This window comes from Pleurodeles waltl, chromosome 12, assembly GCF_031143425.1.
Source record: "Pleurodeles waltl isolate 20211129_DDA chromosome 12, aPleWal1.hap1.20221129, whole genome shotgun sequence".
NCBI lineage: Eukaryota > Metazoa > Chordata > Amphibia > Caudata > Salamandridae > Pleurodeles > Pleurodeles waltl.
The window spans coordinates 170,814,159-170,836,812 of record NC_090451.1 but is presented as its reverse complement, the minus strand read 5'-3'; the positions used below and the strand labels follow the sequence as shown (position 1 = coordinate 170,836,812).

Sequence of the window (22,654 nt, the reverse complement as noted above, 5' to 3'; positions counted from 1 at the left end):
CAAGACCGAGGTGTTCCAGATCACACAGTAGCTTTTTTGCAACTTTGTCCTTTTTCCGCCATTAACTTATTTCTTGCATGGGGACGTTCAAATGAAAAGATTGATTTGCCAATAGTTTGACATTATTATTGGATCCAAGTAAGTGCATACTGAAATTTCCAGTCATAATGATGACTGATGCAGTCTCTTCCTCCAGCAGCCTAGTGACCTCATGTGTAATACAGGTTGACCCTTCTCCCTTATGTTTTGGGTGCAGATATACATTTATTATGACTAATGATATTTCTTCATAGTCATGCTTGACTGTTACTCTGATGGCCTGCAAGGAATTAGGTGAAGGATCTGAAAGGTGTAACTCTTTGGTCTTGCTGATGCTCACAGTATATATGGCTAATCCACCTTGTAAGCAGCCAAATCTTGAGGCTTTACGAGTAGGACAATGGAAAATGGTGAATCCCTGTAAATACTGTGGCTGACTCAGCCACATCTCCTGTAGTGCAATAATGTCGAAATAGTGAAAGTATAATAACAGTTCTTCGTCTGGGATTTTATTTCCCAGTCCATTAATGTTCCAGGAACATATGCGTAGGCTCCTTTTCTGGGCTGAGCAATGATTTTTTCATTGTCACTGAATCGTGTTCTGTGCATTTATAGAACTTAGGATCAAAGGCCAGTCTGTTGCTCTCCCCATTTCTGGCGGAGGAGGTCCAGCCTTTTGAGCGATTAGTTCAAGTTTTGGAGTAATTATGGGGGATGTTCCCCATACTCTTCTAATGACAGAATAAGAATTTCTCAGCAAAATCTCCTTATGAGATCTTTGTGATGCTTGAGGCTTTATAATCAACAGCTTTGAATACCCCGGATTATAGAACGGCGACAGCTTAATTCCCCACTGTCTGAGCTGCGCTCTTGAGTCCAAAATTCTTCTTGTAATCTCTGTGTTTGACCATGCAGCCCTTGTCACCTCTATGCCTGAATACTTTCTGCCACTGATGAATTCAATGCACTGCAGGTCAGATGATCTTAGGTCCTCCAGCCCATTAATTGCTCTTAGTATGCGTAGTATGTTCCCTCTATTTAGAATGTCTCCATAACCATTGGACTAATACTGCAGGGTAAAGAGTCATACTAGTTTCCATGTGTTCTATCTGAGGGCTGCTTTTGTTTGTATATGTGCCAGTCAGGCTTAGGTTTAGTGTGAGCATTGTCACACCCTCATCAGCACTGGAGTGAGGTCTGTAGTCCAGTGGTCTGGCATCAGGTAGTAGCGAGGCTGAAGATCTTACAATCTCAAGTAATGGCGAGGCCGAAGATGCTTCATTCTCTGGTTGGGCTAGTTGCTTCTTTTGATTTGTCTACTCTTACTGATACTGTATTTTGAGCTTGATCTGCTCTCCTATGGGCTCGTGTTGGTGGACTATGTTGTTTGTTAATAGAGGAGTCACATACTGCTGTAATTTTCACCATCTCTCAGTGCCCAAAGGGTTTGATCTGCATGCTTCCCTCTACATCAGCATGAGTGTTGGAGTCCTCACTACTAATATAGCTGGATCTTGTGGGTTGTGTTGTTCCTATTGTTGCAGTTGGTCCCCTTTAATCTCTGAGTCTCCCAAACATATTTCCAAAAAAACATTGCCTGGGATATTTTTGCGTAAGTGAGTGCCACTTCTGTAGATAGTTGAATATGTTGGTTTCATGAGAGAACCTGGGTGAAAATAAGCAGCAATATCGATCCTCCTTTTCTGGCCCTTCCTTCTTTGTTTCCGCCGCGGTTTGGGGTAGGTTTCAACCCCTTGTGGAGCGACATGCACTGTTGAAAGCTTGGTTGAGAGTAGTCCTGGTTCTGATGGATACTGATCTCCCCCAGGGAGACGAGACTGAGAGCCTCCTGTTGTCTCAATTATCCCAGGGTGGTCTTGAGAATATCTAGCTCGCTGTTGTTCATACTTTGTGCATGTCTTTATCGCTGTGGCATCCTCACTGAGTAAACTAATGCCCGGCGATTGTCCTTTGCTCACCGTGCTGGTAGCTGTTCTGTCTGTTGGTACATGAGGTTTGGTTGTCTGTTTTATGTCTGCCAGGAGGTTGCCCATCATCGTTGGCAGGGTGCCAACTGTGCACTGTGGGAACTGTATTCCCAACATCCTAAGGAGCAGCTCAGATATTCTGGAACCTTGGACTGGTGTTGTGGACCTCAAACACACAAAAAAATTTATGGAGAAGAAGGACTGCCCTGTTGGACTGCACAAGAGGACTGCACCTGCTACACTCGCAAGACTTTACAACAAAAGGACTTTGCTTGTCTTAAAGGGTAAAGGAGTGGACTCGGTGAAAGCAACAGTTTAAAGAGCTTCATCTGCATCATTGCCACCAAGGTGACCACTTTCAAATGGACTTTAAAAGATTTGACAGGTGCATTCTGGGGAAATGTAGTCCCAACATCTCAAGGACCATCTCAGAGCTTCTAGACCCTTGAATTGGTGTTGTGGACCACTGGAGACCCAAAGGAGGATGTTTGGAAGACAATCCAGAAGTTTAGGAGAAGTCTGGATCAACATTGGAAAAAAAGCTCAATAAGGTGACTGATCAAATCAACGAGAGTCAAGTACCTGGTGTCAAACCGCGACCCGGCCTGGATTTCAGGTTTGTCCTGCTGAAGCTCTGGAGCTTTTCCCCATTGACAAGACTTCCAGGAGTTGATCGGGACTTCACGCTGAGCCAAGCGGCTGACGCCCCATCGAATCCCAACTTGACGAGGAGCCTTGCCCGACGACAAGAGAAACAGCTCCTGAAAAGTGACTAAACCAGGCCCTACTGCTAAGTGTGTCTGACCCATGCTTCATCACAGTCAGCATGAAACTTTGGCTTTGTCGCAATCAAGCGCGACCAGAGTCCCAAGTGGTGCTTTTGGCTTTTAAGTACTAAAAAACCTTTAATCTTTAAAAATGTGTATCCTCGGTTCCCTACATTGGATTTTTGTTGTTTTAATATCATTTTACTCATATATATATATATATATATATATTTCCTATGTTTATAATTTGGTGTGGGATTTTAACTATGTGTTGTGTCTTACTAATTTAATGTATTGGTGCTTTTCAATGCTTTACACACCTGTCTCATAAGTTAACCGTGCCTGCTCATTGCCAGCTACCAAGGGTTGAGCAAAGGTTTATTTTATTAAGACTGTGACTGTACCTTATATTGTGACCTTATTATTAGTGGTGGGTACCTACCCCTAACAGCCCCTACTAAAAAACCATCATCCAACAAAACATTATCTCTCTGCTGAAGGAAACTGCAACTGAGTGCAGTGCCTTCATCTACTGTCCTGTGGACCAACTACTTCAAGGTGCTTGTTTGTTGATCTAGGGCTGGGGATCTTTCATAGCCAGTGTCTGTTCACAGTGACCCTTGCTAATAGAGGGAATGTAAAACAGCCCGCTCATAATTGAGTGACGTTACAAAGTCACTTCACAAGCGTATGATGTTTTGTAAGGTAGGTTAAACTTTCAGGGGCAGATTTACTAACGTTTCACTTCTGACTTGCAGCACAAAAGTGGTGCAAACCATCACAATTTTTTTTGATGTTTATCTATTTTGGGGGGTAGAGAGAGGGTCGGAATGAATGTCAAGGAGTGTAGGGTAAATGACATACAAGAAGGAGGAAAAAGAAAATAAATATCTGATTGAAGAAAGTGGGAATTAGAAGTAAAGAAGGGGTAGCACAGGGGAATTGGACAATAAGAGAAATAATGACTTAGAGTGGAAGTCACAGGGTATGGTGAAAGGAAGCATAGATGATTACACATAGGGGAGTTGGGGAGAAGAGCATAGATTAAAAAGTCTACAGCCATTTTCCTGTTCTTTTTTAGGGTGTCCATGCATTTTAGTTGGAATTTACTGGACAAGACTTACTATTTGTTTATGCAATGCACCACAGCCACCATTGAATAAATGGGGGGCAATACTGCAGATAGCTATGCCATCTAATGCTGACATGCTGCTGCTGTCCTCTCCTACATGAGTACACAAACAGGCTGCCTTCCACGAAGCAAGGCCTCATATCATGGTGCAGAGATGCATATGGTCTGTCTTGCGGAGGGTTTGTACTGTAGGTATCGCATTCCAGTACAAATTCCTATGCCTAGCCATAATCAGAAAAATCTCCTGCATAGGCTGTATGCTGTGCATACAAAAATAAATGAACACATTTCCCCTTATTAGCACCTGCTTCAAGGATGCACTAGTTTCTTTTGTTTACATAAAGACTAGTCTGATTATTTTAGTTCACTGGGCTTCACACTAAAACCTGTGTATTTGCTCTGATCCGGCTGAGTGCCATCTCAGTAATGCCTCTGTGATGCAAAGCATCACAAAGATGTTTTTGCACTCGAAAAAGGACACTCTTCTAACGCAAAATACTTTCCAGGTTGAATAGTAAATACCCTTGCAAGACTTTGTGTCATTTTACGCTGGTTCAGATCATTCGTACATCTGGTCTACGGCATCTGAATGAAATATTACTGACCATTGCAAACCTAAATACCTCTTAGATGTTCAATAACAATGTTGTAAAATTGGATAGTTCTGAATGTATCAATTTCAGAATGATGAAAGAGAGGATTGTCTTGGCTAGAAATACAGTCAGACTACATATTTTCTTTAGAACATGGTGATGCTTTATCTCTTGGTGGACCACACCTGTCACCAAATTTAACATGTGCTGTATGATTTTGGAAAGTCAGAGGAGCACACACACATATATATATATATATATATATATATATATATATACATACATCTCACAAGAAAGTCTCGGAATGCAGGAACTCTACACAGCGGTCCTGGATGGGCTCCGAGAAGCCCTAATAAAGCTTCCAACACTCCTTAAAATAACAGGAGACCCAGGACACCTCCAAAGTGCAATTTAATTTATTTCAGCACGAACATCCAACGCGTTTCGGCAGCAGCCTTACTCATGGTAAGGCTGCTGCCGAAACGCGTTGGATGTTCGTGCTGAAATAAATTAAATTGCACTTTGGAGGTGTCCTGGGTCTCCTGTTATTTTAAGGAGTGTTGGAAGCTATATATATATATATATATATATATATATATATATATATATATATAGATATGTGAGTAAATAGATAAATAATTTATAAAAGAGGCAACTGGATACTCTAGTAAAATGGGTGTACAAGAGTTGTTTGATATTCTGTGAAGAACTCTTCTAGTGATGTGTTATGAACTCTGGTTAGTGAAGTGGTAATCGACTCCAGTATGCATCTAGGAATGATTATATTGCTGAAGGCATGATCCACGAAAAGGCATCAAGGGGTTCATCCATAAGCATCAGTGCAGAAGTCTTTTCCAACTCTGTTTGCAGTACAGTAGATGGTATGGTAATTGAAAATGACGTTGAGTAAGAGTGGTCCGGGATTTGGCCTTGCCCATGCCAGACTGATATTTATTTTCCTCTCCTAAGACTTTGTTAAATCTGTTTCAGCATTACTGATGAATTCTGATCAATGTCTTTGTGCCGTGGAAATGAGGTGTAATAACCTCACTGCATCCAAGTTGCCTTCTGCAACCTAAAATTCTCAGACGGTATTGGAACAACCAAGGTTTCATGGTTTTCAGTAGTGGTTGAATAGTGCTTTTTTGGATTGGAGATTAGGTTATAATATAAAAATATAAATTAATATAAAAATAAAGTTGTCATCCCCCTATCCGCCGTTTAAGGGGGAGCACAATGTATGTGGCCCTAGGGTTCCACTGTCCTCAGCTAATCACCTTCTGCTGATGATGGTCCATTTGTAGTTGCAAGCACACCCTCCTCGCTAGATGAGGAATTGTTCTTCGACCATTGTCTGCTTAGAGAGGTTCTTTCTTGCAATCGTGCTGCATAGTACTACTATGATCTAGGCAAAATCCACAAATAAAGAAAAAGAAACAAAAAATGTGAAACATAAGTTAGCCACAAAGATTTATGCAAGTGCAAAAAGGAGTTAACAGTAGTTATGCAACTTCATGTAACAAAACCACTTTTGTTTTTAACTGAAAAATGTAATCACCATTTTACTCGTAATGAAGAATAAATAACCAGTAAGAATGAAGATCAACTATTTGAGAGGAATCCATTGCTTATACATAGACAAATATTTTGTTTTCACTTTTCATTTTGTACGCATCGCATTGGTTGTTATTTGAACATTCCTGGACTACTTGTCCTGGTAGGGGTTTCGGCAAAAGTATCTACTCTTCGAGTCAAATGGCATCTTTTCACTGATGTGCCTGGTGGGCTCAATCAATAGACACTCAATATAATAAACATCAAACTTACCGGAATAAATGCAATAAACACGTACAGATGTCATTGGCAGTTCATACACATAGAAGCTGACTACAGTGAAAACGACAGGGGATGTTTTAGAACTAGTGAACACTGTGTTTCTTTGAGCCACTGTGTATACTTAAGTCTATGCCACGTGCAGACTGGGATATGCGCCATATCACAGGAAATGCACTGTTCCCAGTACAGGCACCAACCTGTGCCTGCACGGGCAAGAGCGCATACATAAAACATGAACCAGCTGTTTGAAGCTACCGGTCTGCTCTTCAAAGGGATGCAGAAACCAGGTAAAGTGAGTCACTGAACCCACCGCCGGGGGGAAGGGCGGGGGGGGGGGTTTGGGGGGGGTACTTGGCAATCCAATTCAAGGGCCACCTTTGGGTGGTGTACTAACTGTATGTTACCTCTATGTGGTACACAGTCAGGCCATCCCCAACAGATTATTTGCGTCTGCCTCTGTGCCCGCACCACAGCACAGGTGCAAAATGTTTTCTCAATTGGATTGGGCCACACCTCCTTGAAAATGTGATAATGCTCTCTTGGGGTCACTTCCGTGCTAAATATGCATAGCGTGATCTGTGTTGCAGAAGGGACAATGCAAGCATCATGGCTCCTTCTGTAATATCAAGGTGTTCTGTGGCACACGTAGTGCACACATGGCCTTTGCTCCCCCAGGGAACTTTCTACAATACAGCACCGGTAGTTGGTTGCAATCCAATAGGTTGAAATTAGTGAATATAGAAAAGGGAGATTTCTTCAAGTAAAACCCCTGAGCAATGAGAAACTGTGCTTGGGTGGAACACTAGTGATTGGTAACGATGCTGGTTTGGTAAAATGAACCTCATTTGTTTATACATGAAGTAGGCGTCGCAGAGAAATTAGTGCAAATGCCATCACTCAGCTGATGTAAATTTGTGACTGGGTGCAGTACTTTCAGCTATGCTCTGAACTGACCCCTTCAAAGTACTTTGATGTTGATCTAGGGCCTGTGCACTTTTCAAAGCTGGTGTTCGTTTACAATGCCCCTTGTTTATCGAGGAATGTATAAAACAGGCCACTCTCAATTGAGCTAAAGTTACATAGTTAGTTCACAGCCAGGATGGGGCATAAGGTGGTTACAACTCTGTGTCCTGCATCCTACAAGAAAGGTTACAGTGCAAATAAGTTGAAAGAACGTTTACTAACATCGTATCCCTCTTCCAACTGGTGCATTGTGTTCAGACTCAATATAGTGGCATTGTCAACCTTTGAAATAATTATAATCTTAAGTAATGAGTACATGGTATTTCTACTTCAGTCTTCCTCAGGTACCACCACCCAGAAGTAGCGGAGTTTCCTACACCATTCCTGGAGCAACTGAGGTGGCTTGGTTCCTCAGTTTATCATACCTCATGGCTGCCTTTTTAAAGCTCAGGGCGAGGTCTGCCTACGAGGGGGCATATTCCACATATCACAAGTTTCAGGAGCCTGCTGGGGTCAGGCAATGGTTCTAGCCCAAGTTGGTAATAGCATTTCTGGTGTCCTTGAGAGAGGAGGGGTGACAGGTATTCTACGCTAGATGCCATATTGTGGCAATATCCTTCTCTACAAAGATGCTGGTGTACTCAGATGGGAAAAACTTTCCTTGTTTAGAAGTGCTGAAGGTTCAGCAGTTCGGCAGGTCAGACTCAAGGCCTTCCATAGACATAGTAAAGCTAGCAGCCATCATGGCCAATTTGGAGAGCATTTGCATATTACAAGATGAGGTCCGACTCTTCAGGACAACCTTTTCCCTGGCATTTTATGAGGGATTGAGGGTAGGGAAGCTGGTGACCAAGAATAAGGGAGACAGATGTGGTGGGCTGTAATGGGCAGATATTCAGTGGCCAAACAGCTGCTTGGCAGTCACTATTACCCATTCTAAGACCGACCAAATGGGTAGGGGTGATCATATTCTGCTACAAGGGACTGTTGGCCCCCTTTTGATTCATGAGGAAAGGACACCACTCACAAGGCTTCACTTTTCTAGAGTGCTTAGCAATGCCCTGAAGTCAGCAGGGTTTGACCCTGCTCAGTATATCACGCATTCATTTAAGATTGGGGCAGCCACTGCTGCTGTGGGATGGGCAAGCAGTGCAAAGGATTGGCAGGTGAAAGTCTGCCTGCTACAAGCTCTACCTGAGATTGAACTTGCTGTAGTTGTTCTGCCACTATTTTTTCATTTATTTTGTATTCTCCTGTGAACCCAGGTGGAAGACGTGGGGAGATGATGCAGTCGCTTGATACTTCCTTACCTCCTGTCAATCTTGGAGTGTTACAGAAGTGCTGGTGTTGGGCCATTACGTGAGGCGTGCAAAGGCTTTCTATTCCACAAGTGATTACACAGCAAGGGCAAAGAAAGCAGGATATCAGCCAACTTTCTATGGTCAAGGAAGTCTGTGCGTGGCCCACTTGAGGACTGCATGGGACAGAATCGTGCCCCAGGGGCTTCCATTCCCAGGGATTATAATCATGCATCTTGGAGTCAATGATTTGCTGGAGCTTAGAAGGAATGCCTTATTTGAACTGGTTATCTTCGAGATTGGTTGGCCTGCAAAAATATTTCCTGAGACCATGATTGCATGGTCTGACATTGTTCCCAGGTTGAATTGGAGAGGTGGTAAGTACGTCAAAGCCTCAGCTACTCTGTTAAGCGGTTGAACAAAAAGGTTGGTAAGTTATTTAGGACAGCTTGGTTGTCATCTATACCTCATGGTGCATCCAAGGTTAACGTTTTTTCTTGCAGGATGGGGTGCACTTGTCTAAGGAAGATAATGCAATGTTTCTAGAGAATTTGTTGGCATGGTTAGTTCAGCATCCAGAGTATGGGGGGGGCAGACAGTAGGTGAACTATGCTGGCCTGTTAGGTCATAATTTGTGGGGACATTCTGGATCCATGTATGGTGTCCTTTTATACCAAAAATAAAAGCTGCATCACTGGACCCCCCAAGGGTGCTGGCAGCAAGTTGAAAGGACGTTGCAGTGTCACAGGGGGTTGGTGGCGGTTGCTGACACATGGTCCTTACCTGGTACCCACCTGCACAGGCACAATTTTCGCAAGCAAGCACAGGCCATTGGTGGAGACAAGGAATGTGGGTTTAGTGGGTGACTGAGGTAGGTATCCTAAAGGCAGCTGGGCCCCCAACAAAGGAACTTCCGGCCTGGGAGGACATTTGGTGGGGTCCTCCCATACGGAGGGACCCATCCATGTCCTTTATGGAGGAGGGGTTTAAGAGGAAGGGTCCCAAAGCCAGTCGTGAGCTCACTCAGAATGGTTATATTATGTTGGTTGCACAGGAACAAACTAGTTATGGTTAGAGAACTCCCATGTAATAGAGTCTCTGTTAAGTCTAGGTCTCAATTCTGTAAACAAGATGTGATTATTATGGGTTACTGTACGTAAATTGTTTTTCAAATAATGTGTTTTGGGTATATGTGTAATAAATACGGCAAGGGGTCTTATGACCTGGACTTGGGCATTGTCACTGACGTAGGTATGTTGGGGTGGGTGAAGATTGGGAGGGGGGCTTCAGGGACATCAGCGACTACCTGGCCATATGGATTCCTGAGTACAGCAAGAGTGGAGAATGGTATAGAAAAAAAAACAGGAAGAGAGAAGGGGCTGGAGTGTCAGGGAACATAGAATGCCTGGGCAACAATAGGGGAGCAAAGGAAAGAAGTAAAGATATGATTGATGAGAGATGGGCTTAAAAGTAAAGATGTGGCAAGTGGATTGTAATGAGAACAACAAAGGTTAAAAGAGTGGGAGGCACCCGGTATGGTGAAAGGAATAATATATGGCAATACTGAGGGAGGGAGCATATCAGTTGAAGTGGAAGTAAAGATGGGATGAAGGACTATTTGGGGCAGGTATGCCATATACATTTTTCATTTTATTTCCTTTATAATGGTTTCTTCATTTTCACACCATGCTGCTGATAAGGACACTGTGAAAAGTGCCAAAACCACTGGCAGATACACAACTCACTATTTTCCATGCTAAAGATAACAGAGCAAGTGCACGCTCTCTGTCCACAGACCAAGAACAAACCTGTTACTAAAGACTTCATTCCAACCAAGGTGCCATTTTCTGCTTTTTCATTCAACAACTCAGAAGCTTCAATAAATATTTATGAATGCACAGAATTGTGACTTGACTTCCTAGTGCGTCTGAGCAAAAAGATCATTGCAAAATCTCAGCTCTTACCTTTTGAATAATGAAAGTTATTATGGCAGCCAGCACAAAATTTGTAGCTCCCATATCGATGACGCTGAAGAGCAAGGTGTCAAACAGGAGCAGCACCAACTCGTTGCCATAAAAGAGAATCTTGCTGAAGTTGGCACTGTCATCTTGAGGAAGGAATAAAAGTAATTAAATGCTATTACTGTTCTATAGGCAAATATACAAATCAACTAACAACAAACTGTAAGGTGTACACTTCACATGTCTGCTGTAGTTATAAAAGGTCTGCCCTTCACTGCATGAGCCTTGGTTTTGTTATTGACCCTTAATCGCACATATCACCTCTCACCTATGGTGACCACTGTGATAAAGTCACCCTTTAACATGTTCAATTCAATGTTTCTGACTGATACTGATGGTAACTGTTAGAAATGGGGTATTTGGTTGACAGTCAGGTTACCCCCTGTTCAAGCAAGGACCCTCACTCTAGTCAGGGTAAAAGAGAGTTACCCTCAACTAACCCCTGCTTTACACCCTTGGTAGCTTGGCAGAGCAGTAGGCTTAACTTCAAAGTGCAAGGTGTAAAGTATTTGTACCAACACACACAGTAACTTAATGAAAACACTACAAAATGACACAACACCAGTTTAGAAAAATAGGAAATATTTATTTAAACAAAACAAGACCAAAACGACAAAAATCCAACATACAAAAGTCAAGTTATGAATTTTTAAAGATTAAACTCAAAAATAGCGCTTAGAAACAAAAATGCTTCGATGAGATGTTAACACGGCATCGTGACGGAGTCGTTCCCAACAAGCCGACACCAGCGGCGCCAGACACGGAGTCGTGTAGACCCCCAAGTACAGTACCTTTGGTGAAGAGTGAAAACAAGCCGATGCGCAAAGTCGGGGATCGCAGCGTCTGTGCGAAACGTTGAATCCGCGCACTTCGAGCGGCGTCGGTCACGACGTGGTGCGGCGACTTCCACGGAGTCGCGGACTTCAGCAGGGCTGCAGCGGCATCGGGCCTGCGAAGAGCGTCGCATTCCAGCGAAGGTTACGGCGTCGGGTTCAGGCGGCGTCACCGGATTCAGCAGCGGCGTCAGTCCGGAGTCGTCCGAAGTCGATTTCCTTGGATTTCCACCAGCTTTCCTTTCAAGGGCCCAGGGACTGGATAGGGCACCACTTGTCAGAGCAGGAGTCTCTCCATAGACTCCAGGTGTTGGCAGAGAGAAGTCTTTGCTGTCCCTGACACTTCAAACAACAGGAGGCAAGCTCTAACTCAAGCCCTTGGAGATTTCTTCACAAGATGGAAGGCACACAAAGTCCAGTCTTTGCCCTCTTACTCTGGCAGAAGCAGCACTGCAGGAAAGCTCCACAAAGCACAGTCACAGGCAGGGCAGCACGTCTTCCTCAGCTATCAGCTCTTCTCCAAGCAGAGGTTCCTCTTGGTTCCAGAAGTGTTTCTAAAGTCTGTAGATTTGGGTGCCCTTCTTATACCCATTTTAGTCTTTGAAGTCACCTTTCTTCAAAGGGGACTCACACCTACTTGTGAAATCCTGCCTTGCCCAGGCGCAAGGCCTCAGACACACACCAGGGGGTTGGAGTCTGCATTGTCAGAGGCAGGCACAGTCCTTTCAGATGAGAGTGACCACTCCACCCCTCCCTCCTAGCAGAGATGGCTAATCAGGAAATGCAGGTTACACCCCAGCTCCCTTTGTGTCACTGTCTAGTGTGATGTGAAAAACAACCCAACTCTCAAACTGACCCAGACAGGGAATCCACAAACAAGGCAGAGTCACAGAATGGTTTAAGCAAGGAAATGCTCACTTTCTAAAAGTGGCATTTTCAAACGCACAATCTCAAAATCAACTTTACTAAAAGATGTCCATCTACTCTCTAGGGGAAATCTACACTTTAATCATATTTAAAGGTAGCCCCCATATTATCCTATGAGAGATACAGGCCTTTCAACAGTGAAAAACGAAGTTAGCAGTATTCACTGTCAGGACATATAAACCACATTACTATAGGTCCTACCTTATCCATACACTGCACCCTGCCCTTGGGGCTACCTAGGGCCTACCTTAGGGGTGCCTTACATGTAAGAAAAGGGAAGGTTTAGGCCTGGCAAGTGGGTACACTTGCCAAGTCGAATTTACAGTGTAAAAATACACACACAGACACTGCAGTGGCAGGTCTGGGACATGATTACAGGGTTACTTGTGTGGGTGGCACAACCAGTGCTGCAGGCCCACTAGTAGCATTTGATTTACAGGCCCTGGCACCTCTAGTGCACCTTACTAGGGACTTACTAGTAAATCAAATAGGCCAATCATGGATAAACCAATTACATACAATTTACACGGAGAGCATATGCACTTTAGCACTGGTTAGCAGTGGTAAAGTGCTCAGAGTTCAAAAGCCAACAGCGACAGGTCAGAAAAATAGGAGGCAGGAGGCAAAAAGATTCGGGATGACCCTGCATAAGCAAAAGTCCAACAGTAACTCACCCTGACTCTGACCTGGGCTCTGCTTAACAGGCCCAGGGCCAGCACTCTCAATGAAAGGTATATGGTCAAATGGCACATTGTTATAATTCCAATTGGCAATGCCAGACCCTGTAAGTCCCTAGTAGATAATAGGGCAAAGAGGATTCACACTACCCATAAGTTCCTAGTATATAATAGGGGAGGAAAGTTTAGAAGGCTAGTAGATTTCCTGCACTGGAGTTGGCACTGCTGTGTGCCTGCTTTCATTTTTAAAGACAGCCCAGTAAACTGTCTTTAAAATGTATGCAAATTCTACTTTGGAATTAAAGGTATTTCCAAAGTAACAATCTAGCTTATTATTACATTTAAGTCACCCCTAAGGTCTCCCCTAGATGCCCCAGGGGTAGGGTGCTTATAACTATAAGCAAGGACATTATAAAATAAGGCCCATATTTATACCTTTTTAGCGCTGCAATTGCGCCGCTTTTGCATAAAGAAATAACGCAAATGCGGTGCAAAAAAAAGTATAAATATGGGCCTATGTTTTATATGTCCTGATGAGGAAAAAATTGCACTTTTCATTTTCCTCCATTGTAGAACGTTGGCTCCATAGGCTATAATGGGAACATTTTCATAAGCCTAAATGTTGCTAGGAAAAAAAAATGCCATGAAAGGACTCACATGAATGGTAATGATAAATGCAACAATTTGCAATTGTTGAATTTATCATAACTTATGCAGAAAGGAAGTTCTGAGACTTTCTTTACTATAAGCCAAATCCCGGCCTGCTGTTGGTCTCTCCGGATTGGTCAGTACTAACAGGATTAGAAAGAGTGCTTTGAAGAGGTGATAGGTGGCCTGAACTGAGCAGAGGTTACCTGATGAGAGAGGTAGGCAGATGTTGAAGACAGACCAGGAAGGGGGCTGGTTGAATCAAGCGGAGGCTTCAAAAGGATACCAGTCAGAAAGAAATGCCACCACGCTTTGCCTCTCACCCCTGTCCCCTACAGAAAGATGGTGGGCTTATGAAAGGAATTTGCAGATGTCCAGATGGGGGAGTTAATGGAAATGAGCTATACCAGGGGTTGGTGTAGCTAGATCTTACTCCTCTAGAACAAAATCATCCATCTTAGAATGTTAAAGTGCAGTGCTTTGTGGGACAAGAAGATGCCACACTTTGGAGGAAGTTGTAATACTTCTGGGCACCTTGCAGTTCATTGGACAAGGATGCCAACCAACTGTCCCCCAAGATGATTTAATAAAAGTAGCGGATCTGCTTTAGAATTCAGATCTGCTGCCTAAAACCACAAGAAAAAGAAGGACAGCCCTGCTGAAACACTGGTTTGCAACCCAGAGGCCTGCACACTCAAGGACTACGCCTGTTGCACGCTGGAACCACAGCACAAAGGACTTAGTAGTGGACTCCCTGAAGCAACAGTTTAAAAGAGCTTCCCCGCACCAACTTCCACAAAAGTCCCTTGCCTGGAGTGCTTTCAGTTGACTTAAAATGTTTTGGCCAGGTACATAGTGGGAAATGTAGTCCCAAGGAGCAACTGAAACCTTGGACTGGAGTTGTGGATCACTTTCTGGCATGAAGATACACCTGAAAGTAAGTGTAAAGTGTTACATTGTGGACACATGGAACTCCTGACTGTGTTTCGGTCCAGTGCAACCTTCCCTTTGCCTGCTATTTGCTTCTGAGCGCTAGTTTTAGTTTTAATCTTTAGAAAGGATCTCTGGTTCCCTATATTGTATTTTTGTCATTTTGGTGTCATTTTAAAGATAAAAATATTTACTATTTTAATAAATGTCTTTAAACGCTTTACATACCTGACTCCTGACTGCTTGTTGCCAAGCTACCAGGGGTAAAGCCAAATTGGTGTATTGCTAGTGTTAGGTGTGTACTTACTCCTACCAATATCCAGCCTCTAACAACCACTTAACCTTAATGTATGAAATCCCGAAATGTAGTCCATTAAATAGTTCAGGGAATACCCAATGTGTGAAGTGCTTGACATGAGCACCACTTACATTACACAAGGACACATTCATTTTGTTTTTAGGCATGGTGATTTACCCAGAATCACAGGGTGTTTTTTGGAATCCCTGTATTTTTGTTTTTCCAAATGGAAAATATTTTTTGTTTTTTAAACGGAAGAGGTGTTGGTTTTTCATTGGGGATACCATCACAGGGAGTAGCCTACTCCCTCCGATGCTGCAAACATGATTCCCTTTGCAAATTAGTTACTACCTCTTTTGATGTGTTGGTAACTGACAAACCATACCCAAGTGCAGTTTGAAGGGAATACTTCTTCCAAACTGTAATTTGTATGGGTCACAAAACAAATTTTTTGAATCAGTAAATGTTTCTGACTTGTAAAATAGGTTTTGCAAGTAAGAAAAAAGCATTTTGCGATTGCAAACCCAGTGATTCTACGAATTGCAGAGTTTGCAATTGTAAATTCGTTCCATACAGCTGGCCCAAGGTATGTTAATTATTGTAATGGTTCTTTGTAAAGCATTTAAAGAGTTATGACTTGTCCAGCTACCTTTGGGCAATGGTTGTGTTGGTGAAAATCAGTGATTTTAAATGCAATAAGAGCACACACTCACACAATGAAGGTAACAGTGAAAGATCGAACTCAAAGGGTTTCTCTCATATCATAGAGCTGGCATTGAAGCATCAACTTTTCACTTTATCAAGATCGCAGATGTAACTAAACATTTACTTCTTATTACATAAACTTAAAATCATCACAAAAATAAAATAAAGGTAAAAATGCTAAATCGTCATTTAAAGACGATTTTGACGAATACATTCCTTGGTTGTATGACAGAATAATGTTGTCAGAAATATCACCAAACATAAATAATGTGGCCTAAATATTATTTTTAAAAAATACCGCTCCTTTGGGTATAGATTTTCTATTAACTTCAATGGAGTGATATTATTGTAAGGGATATTTAGGACACCATTCTGGTAGCATTTAACTTCCTTTAATGATTCAGCTGCAGACCAGGAACTTAATCAGCCATTGAATAAGCCTTGTCCAGAAAGGTAACAACTTTCAGATATTCAATGCCAGCTGTATATTAGACAGTGTACTACATATTTAGATTCTGATTCAAGGGCAACAGATAAAAAAGAATTCCATTGATGAAAACAACACTTTGCATGAAAGAAATGTCAAACGTTTTAAACAGTGTAAGTGGCGTTTGGTCCGTATATAGAATGGCAGTAGATCTGAAATTCTCATTATGGTAGAACATTTTTTCCATGACATATTGCTCAACAAGGTGACGAATGACAGAGATGTAAACAAAAAGAATACATTAAATAAATATCTGCAATGGTATTTTAACAGCAAGTTTGTAGGAATTGAGAGTAGAGGCAGAAAAACTGAACATATAAAGGACCAAGGGATTGTTTTATGTTCTTGTTATGAATTATACCACACTATTGTTGAGATCCATGGAAAGGTAAGAACTAAGGCCCAGCTAGCTAGTGCAGTTGTGCGTCATTTTTCTTACCGTGAGTTAACACCATGCCCTAATGCCATCCATGCACCATATTTAAGAAATGACGCACAATGGCGCAAAAGAATGGCTAGCGTCTCAAAAAAAGATGCTAGCCTGTGACGGATGGCGTTAGAAGAAATTGCGCTAGTGGGTCAAAAATGACGGTAGGCTTTTTAGCGGCAAAATATCTGCCGATAGTCAGCCTAGCGTCATTTTTTTATGCTAAGCAGCCAAAAAACAACTACTGTCTAAGTATTGACAGGGGTCATTACCACTACCCCAATGCCCACCACAGGGGACCAGTGTCCCGAGGGCAAGCCCAACATACCCAGAGGGCCCCATGTAAGGGGCCCCCAGTGGCACGCCACACACATACACTTACCTATGATGGGCTCTCCAATTCAGTAGTGTCCCAGTGGTGTGGGTGGTGGTGATGCTGGTGGTTGGGGTGGGCATCTATGGGCCTACCAGCACTTTAACACCTGGTCTGACCAGTCCTTAAATAATGACGCAAATCGGGCTTTGCACCATTATTTAGGTCCGCAACCTACTTGTGCGTCATTCCAGCATCGGTTAAATATGACACTGGGGGCGGCTAGTGTCATTTTTAGGAAGGGAACACCTACCTTGCATCTCATTGACGCAAGGTGGGTTGGTGCTTCCTAAAAATGGATCTAACTCCAATATTTTGATGCTAGACGGGTCTAGCATCTAAATATAAATATGGAGTTAAGTGAGAGTCACTTTAGAATAAAAATAAATGATGCTAAGGCAACACTAACTTTCCTTAAATATGGGCCTCAGTATCACATTACCATTTCCAATATTTAACTATAAAGTTGTATTTTGAGAAAGTGTGAGTGTTAAATGGAGGATGTTTGCAAATTTGCCATCACCTTAGTGATTATTCCTTAGTGATGATTTAATAGTGTTGGTGGCAGGAGAATGATAGAAAATACAACAAATTGATCAAAGAAATCCTTGAGTTAATCTCTGCACTGGTAATTACTTGGGCTGAATTTCATTCTGTTGTTTTGTGCCCACTGTCTTAATATTGTTCGAATAGGAGCAGATGTCACACATTTCCATGCCAGGTCCCACTCCAGACATGAACATAAACAACTATCAGGCAGTTTTTGCCTATTTATACCTCATCAGTGACATATAAGCTTGAGCCCTAGTAAGCAGGTGGGCACAGACCTTACGTCTGGGAAAACACATTGCAGTGCTCTACAACAACAAAGCGATTAAAGGAATGCTTGAATTAATCAATCTCAATTGCTGGTGACCACTCTGGGCAGCTTCAGGTCCATCATTTTTCACCCACTATTGTCCACACTCTAGAAGAACCATGTCGGACTTAAAATGGGACAGCATTTTTTCAAATGATGAAAGTTAATGTTGGACCAGGCCCTTTTTGCAGGGTCACACTAGATCTTTTGCCTTTCTTTGCTGAAACCATTTTTGTTACATTTTAGTACTCTAACCAGTGCTAAAGTGTTTGTGCTCTTCCTTCTAAACATGATAAAAATGGTATACACCTTATCGGTACTGTTAAATCACTTATAAGTCCCTAGTATAAGATAGTACCTGTACACATGACCTGTAAATTAAACGGTATTAGTGGGTGCAACACTCATTATACCACGCACTAAAGTTGCACTGTAAAACATGTTTCAGGCCTGCCACTGAAGCCTGTACAGCAGTTTTAAACTGCTATTTTGACCCAGCAAATAAATGTTTTGCCAGGTCTAAATATTTATTTTTAATACTTATAAGTCCCCCCTAAAGCCTCATAGGGCAGGGTGCATGGTAATTACAAAGCAGGACATGTATACTTAAGTTTTACATGTCTAGACAGTGAAATTTCCCCCCCCCCCCCCAGTTGTTTTTCACTGTAGCAAAGCCAGCTGTCTCAGAGACTAACACTGAGTTACATTATTACACTTAATAAATGATAACAAAATGGTTACTTATCTGTAGGAGCAGTTTTGCAGCTTGAATAATTTTCTGTATTCACATGTTGTGCATTATTCTGCCGCCTAGTGGTTGGGTCCAGAAAGTCTCCTTGAAGTCTCTTTTCCTCCTTTTTTCTTTATATTTTTTTCCGTGGGTGTTGTCGTCTATTTGGGTTAACACTCCTCCTCGTGTTATGCCAGACGCATGCCCCTGAAATCCCTTGATGCATTTGCCATCTTTAGATTCAATTTTTCTTCCTCTGGTTGTCAGTATTCTCTTGAGTTGAGATTGTAAATACACCTACACTGGTGGAGGTGGGTGGGTCGCATGTGAATCCAGAAAAATCTTCAAGCTGCCAACTACTGCTGCAAGTAAGTAACCATTTAGTTTTGCATGGTAAATCTTTTCTGGGTTCACATGCTGTGCCTCAATTACAGACCATTTTTGTTAATGTGAGTTGGTTGGGTTCCTTAGAGTGTGTTTTTGCTAAGAAATGTTTCAGTATTCTTTGTCCCCTTTCTGCTTCCTGGTTAATCTGCCCATGAAGTGTTTTGTCAAGGTAATGTACTGATGACCACATAGCAGCTGTGCAAATGTCCTCTAATGCTATATTGCCTAAGAAGGCAATAATTGCTCCTTTTTTCCTCTGTAAGGGTTATTCTCCTTGTCTTGTGACAATATTGTATTGTTTGCACTATCCATCTTGAAATAAATGACTGTCATCCTGGAATCTGCACAGAACTTGGACTTAACCTCTTGGGATGGGACAGGTCGAAATATAGGAGGGATATTGCGTTCAGAACCAAGGCTGTTTTCATCACCCGCCTTTCCCCTTTGTGGTTAATGATTCTATGGGAGGGAGAGGGTTGTCACATTATACAGCAATTGTAAAGGAGGGGCTGGTGGATGGAGAGAATACTGTATTGGAAGAGGGATGCAATGATGCCTCCCATTTGTATACTACTCCACCTGTTGGTTTGCAGTCCGCCTTGGGTATTGATATGACAGCTGCTTCATCTTTACTAGAAGTAATGATTTTTTTTTTGTATTAATAACCAAATTTTTATTGAATTCTGGAAACAGTGTACCCACATCGTGCTCCAACATTAGTAATATTAGGGTTACATAGCGAATCTCACATTGCGTTACCGGTCCTCCAGCATTAACTTTAACATTACAATAATACTCCATGGTGGGACCACCATTTTCCCCATATTTTGTCATGTTTTTCCAAGCAACCAGGGGCAGCATAAATCAGCTTTTCTTGATGCGCGCACCAATCCACCCCGCTCTCCATCACGCCAACGATGGACTTCTGGGTTGCTTCCACATACTAGCTATGTCCCTTTTAGCTACGTGACATGATACACTACGATATTTGTAGGGTCATGTAACCCCCTACAAATATTTGTTCTGCTCGAGGGCCCCCCAATTCTTCCAGTAACCCCAACACTGGTAACCTAGGACTCAAGTCTATAGGGTGCCCTAGTATATCTGCTTTTTCTTTACCGACCCCCTCCCAGAAGGGCCTTAGTTGAGGACAGCTCCAGATCATGTGGAAAAAGTCTCCCCTGGGGAGGCCACACATGGCACAGGTTGAAAGCGTCCTAGTGGACATTCTGGATTGCCTTGCTGGGGTTCTGTAAGTTCCACTGAGGCAATTAAATTGTATCATCCGTAGCCTAGCTGAGATGGTTAGTTCCCTGGGGGCCAGGGATGCCTCCCGCCATTTGTCGCCATCTAGATCCCCAACCCTTGTGTCCATTTCTGTCACAGGTGGTCAAAACCATCTGAGGTGTTCGTGAGTAGTGACTTATAAATGTGGGCTATATTCAGGGAGGTGAGTATCTGAAGGAATATGGGCCCCAAAGGCGTGTCACATTTGCAGATATCGAAACAATTGTGTCTTGTTCAGTCCATATTGTTCTTTTAGGTCTTGGAACAACATAAGACTACCCCCTTTGTGTACCCCCCAAGAATGTGATCCCTATTGAGTCCCAGCAGCAAAACCCTTAAGTGTTGTAAGTTGGTGTTGCCATTCTCCACACAACAGGGGAATCATTTGAGTAAAGCACCAGTCCCATTTTATTAAGTGTAGGGCTGCCATCCAGCAACCCACAGCAACCCGGGTGCATGAAGCTATTTGGTCAGAAACTTTGCCTCCATAAATCATTCCCAGCAGACCACCAAAGCCCACTGAATGGATTTCAAGCTGGTAAGAGGGGTCATTCCTAACCTCCTGCAAACAAATCATTTAAAGGCGCCAGCTGTGCTGCTAAGTAATAAACATATATGTTTGGGATCCCCCTCATAAGGCGACTTCAGCGCAGTATCAAAGGCCACTTTGTGATGCCCCATGTGCCATATAAAATTAGTAAATTTAGATGTGAGTGCTCTGAACGCTTGGTATCTGATCGTCAACGCTTATAGATACCGGGGGAGTCACATCATTTTAAAGAGAGCAGTGTGCCCAATTGGGTTTAAGGGTAGGTCCTTCCAGAGTTGCAGGTCCCGCTCCAAGTTTGTGGACAGGCCCTGAAAGTTGAGTACCCAATCCAACTCAGGTAGAAGGGAGATGTGGATCCCCAGATATCTAAAAGCATTCCTCCACGCTGAAAGTGGGGGCACTACAGTCGTCCCTCCGCATCCCCCCTCAATTCCACAAGTGTTGATTTACTGCTGTTAACCAGAAGCCCAGATAACTCCCCAAACCTCTCCAATAATTCAGTGCATCTAAAGCCTGACGTAGGTGGATCCCCCAGGAACACTAGGACATCATCTGCGTATAATGCTACCCTATCCTCCACCCCAGCCCCACATCAGAGGGTTGTTGCGCAGCAAGCATGCCAGGGGCTTAATAGCCAGGATGAAGAGCAACGTGGATAAAGGACATCCCTGACATGTTCCCTGCTGGATGGGAAATGTGGAGGAGAGCACTGTTTACCCAGACCTGAGCTGTGGGATGTTGATAGAGGATATACGGATCATTCGTCAGAATCTCTTTACAGCCCCATACCTCCACATATTCCCATGAGATCGTGTTAAATGCCTTACAAAAATCAATAAGGAACAGGGCCAGTTTACCACTTGACTGTGGGCCTCGGGAGAGGGTCACCTGAACACAACAGATGCAGTGCCTCGTACTCCTACCTGGCATGAAGCCACATTGATCTAGGTGGATGAGGTGGGTCAGCGTGCAAGTAAGATGTGTTGCCAGTATTTTGGCATATATCTTTACATCAGCATTAATGAGAGAGATTGGCTGACACGATGCACATTGGTCCGGGGGCAGCCCCTCTTTTGGCAGGACCACAATCATGGCACAATCTAGTTCAGGGGGAAGCACCCCCTTCGATGGCGCCTCTTCATAAAAGTTTAGGAGATGCGGCACCAGTGATGAACAGAACCTTTTGTAGTACTCTATTGGGTACCTGTCTGGCCCAGCAGTTTCCCCCCTTAAGCTCAGATATAGCAGCCTCCACGTCTTCTTTCGTCAGTTGTTGATCTAAGTCTTGGGCAAGGGAGGGTGGGATAGTCAGTATCGGAAGGCCCCAAACTATAGAGTCCTCCTCTGTTAAGTGCGGTAGGGGATCTCTAGTGTAGAGATCTTGGTAGAAAGTCGCAAATGTTTGAGCTATTGCTGAGAGTTCCACTTGGATGTTCCCCTCCCTATCACGTATGGACGGCACGACTCTGGCAGCTGCCTCGCGCGTTGCCAGCCAGCCAGTGGAGCAATTTGCCTGATTTATTGCCTACCCCATAAACTCTGCTGGTCAACGCCTGCCAGCACTGTTTTGCCTCCTCAAGAGATATTTGGCATAGTTCAGACAGCGCCAATGCCAACTGATGTTGTATCACCTGTGTGTCTAAAAGTCTGGCCTGTCTCTCCAACTCTAGTATCTTGTTCTCAAGCTGTATACATTGCGCTTTCTGGTGCCGTTCTGGTCTGTGGATGTAACTTTTGCGTATTCCCCGCATTGCCAGTTTACATGCCGCTCAAAGCGTCACCCTTGAGTTTACTGAGCCCTCATTGCAGCGGAAGAAAGCTTTGAGTTCCCCCTCTACAAAACTTCAAGTACCATGCATTAAGTCTCCAGGTCGGCTGCTGTGCCTAGTGCCCCACACC

General features: G+C 43.2%; 1 protein-coding gene across 1 annotated transcript in view; it reads right to left on the bottom strand.

Moving 5' to 3' along the window:
* Window positions 1–5,104: 5,104 nt before the first annotated feature.
* LOC138268296 (meckelin-like) overlaps window positions 5,105–22,654 on the bottom strand; it is a 192,224-nt gene continuing 174,674 nt past the window's right edge. The window contains exons 27-28 of the mRNA XM_069217807.1: window positions 10,581–10,723; window positions 5,105–5,924 (exon numbers count right to left, since the gene is read on the bottom strand). Of these exons, the coding sequence (XP_069073908.1) occupies window positions 5,844–5,924; window positions 10,581–10,723 (224 nt within the window). The 3' untranslated portion in view covers window positions 5,105–5,843. The remainder of the gene's footprint in view (window positions 5,925–10,580; window positions 10,724–22,654) is intronic.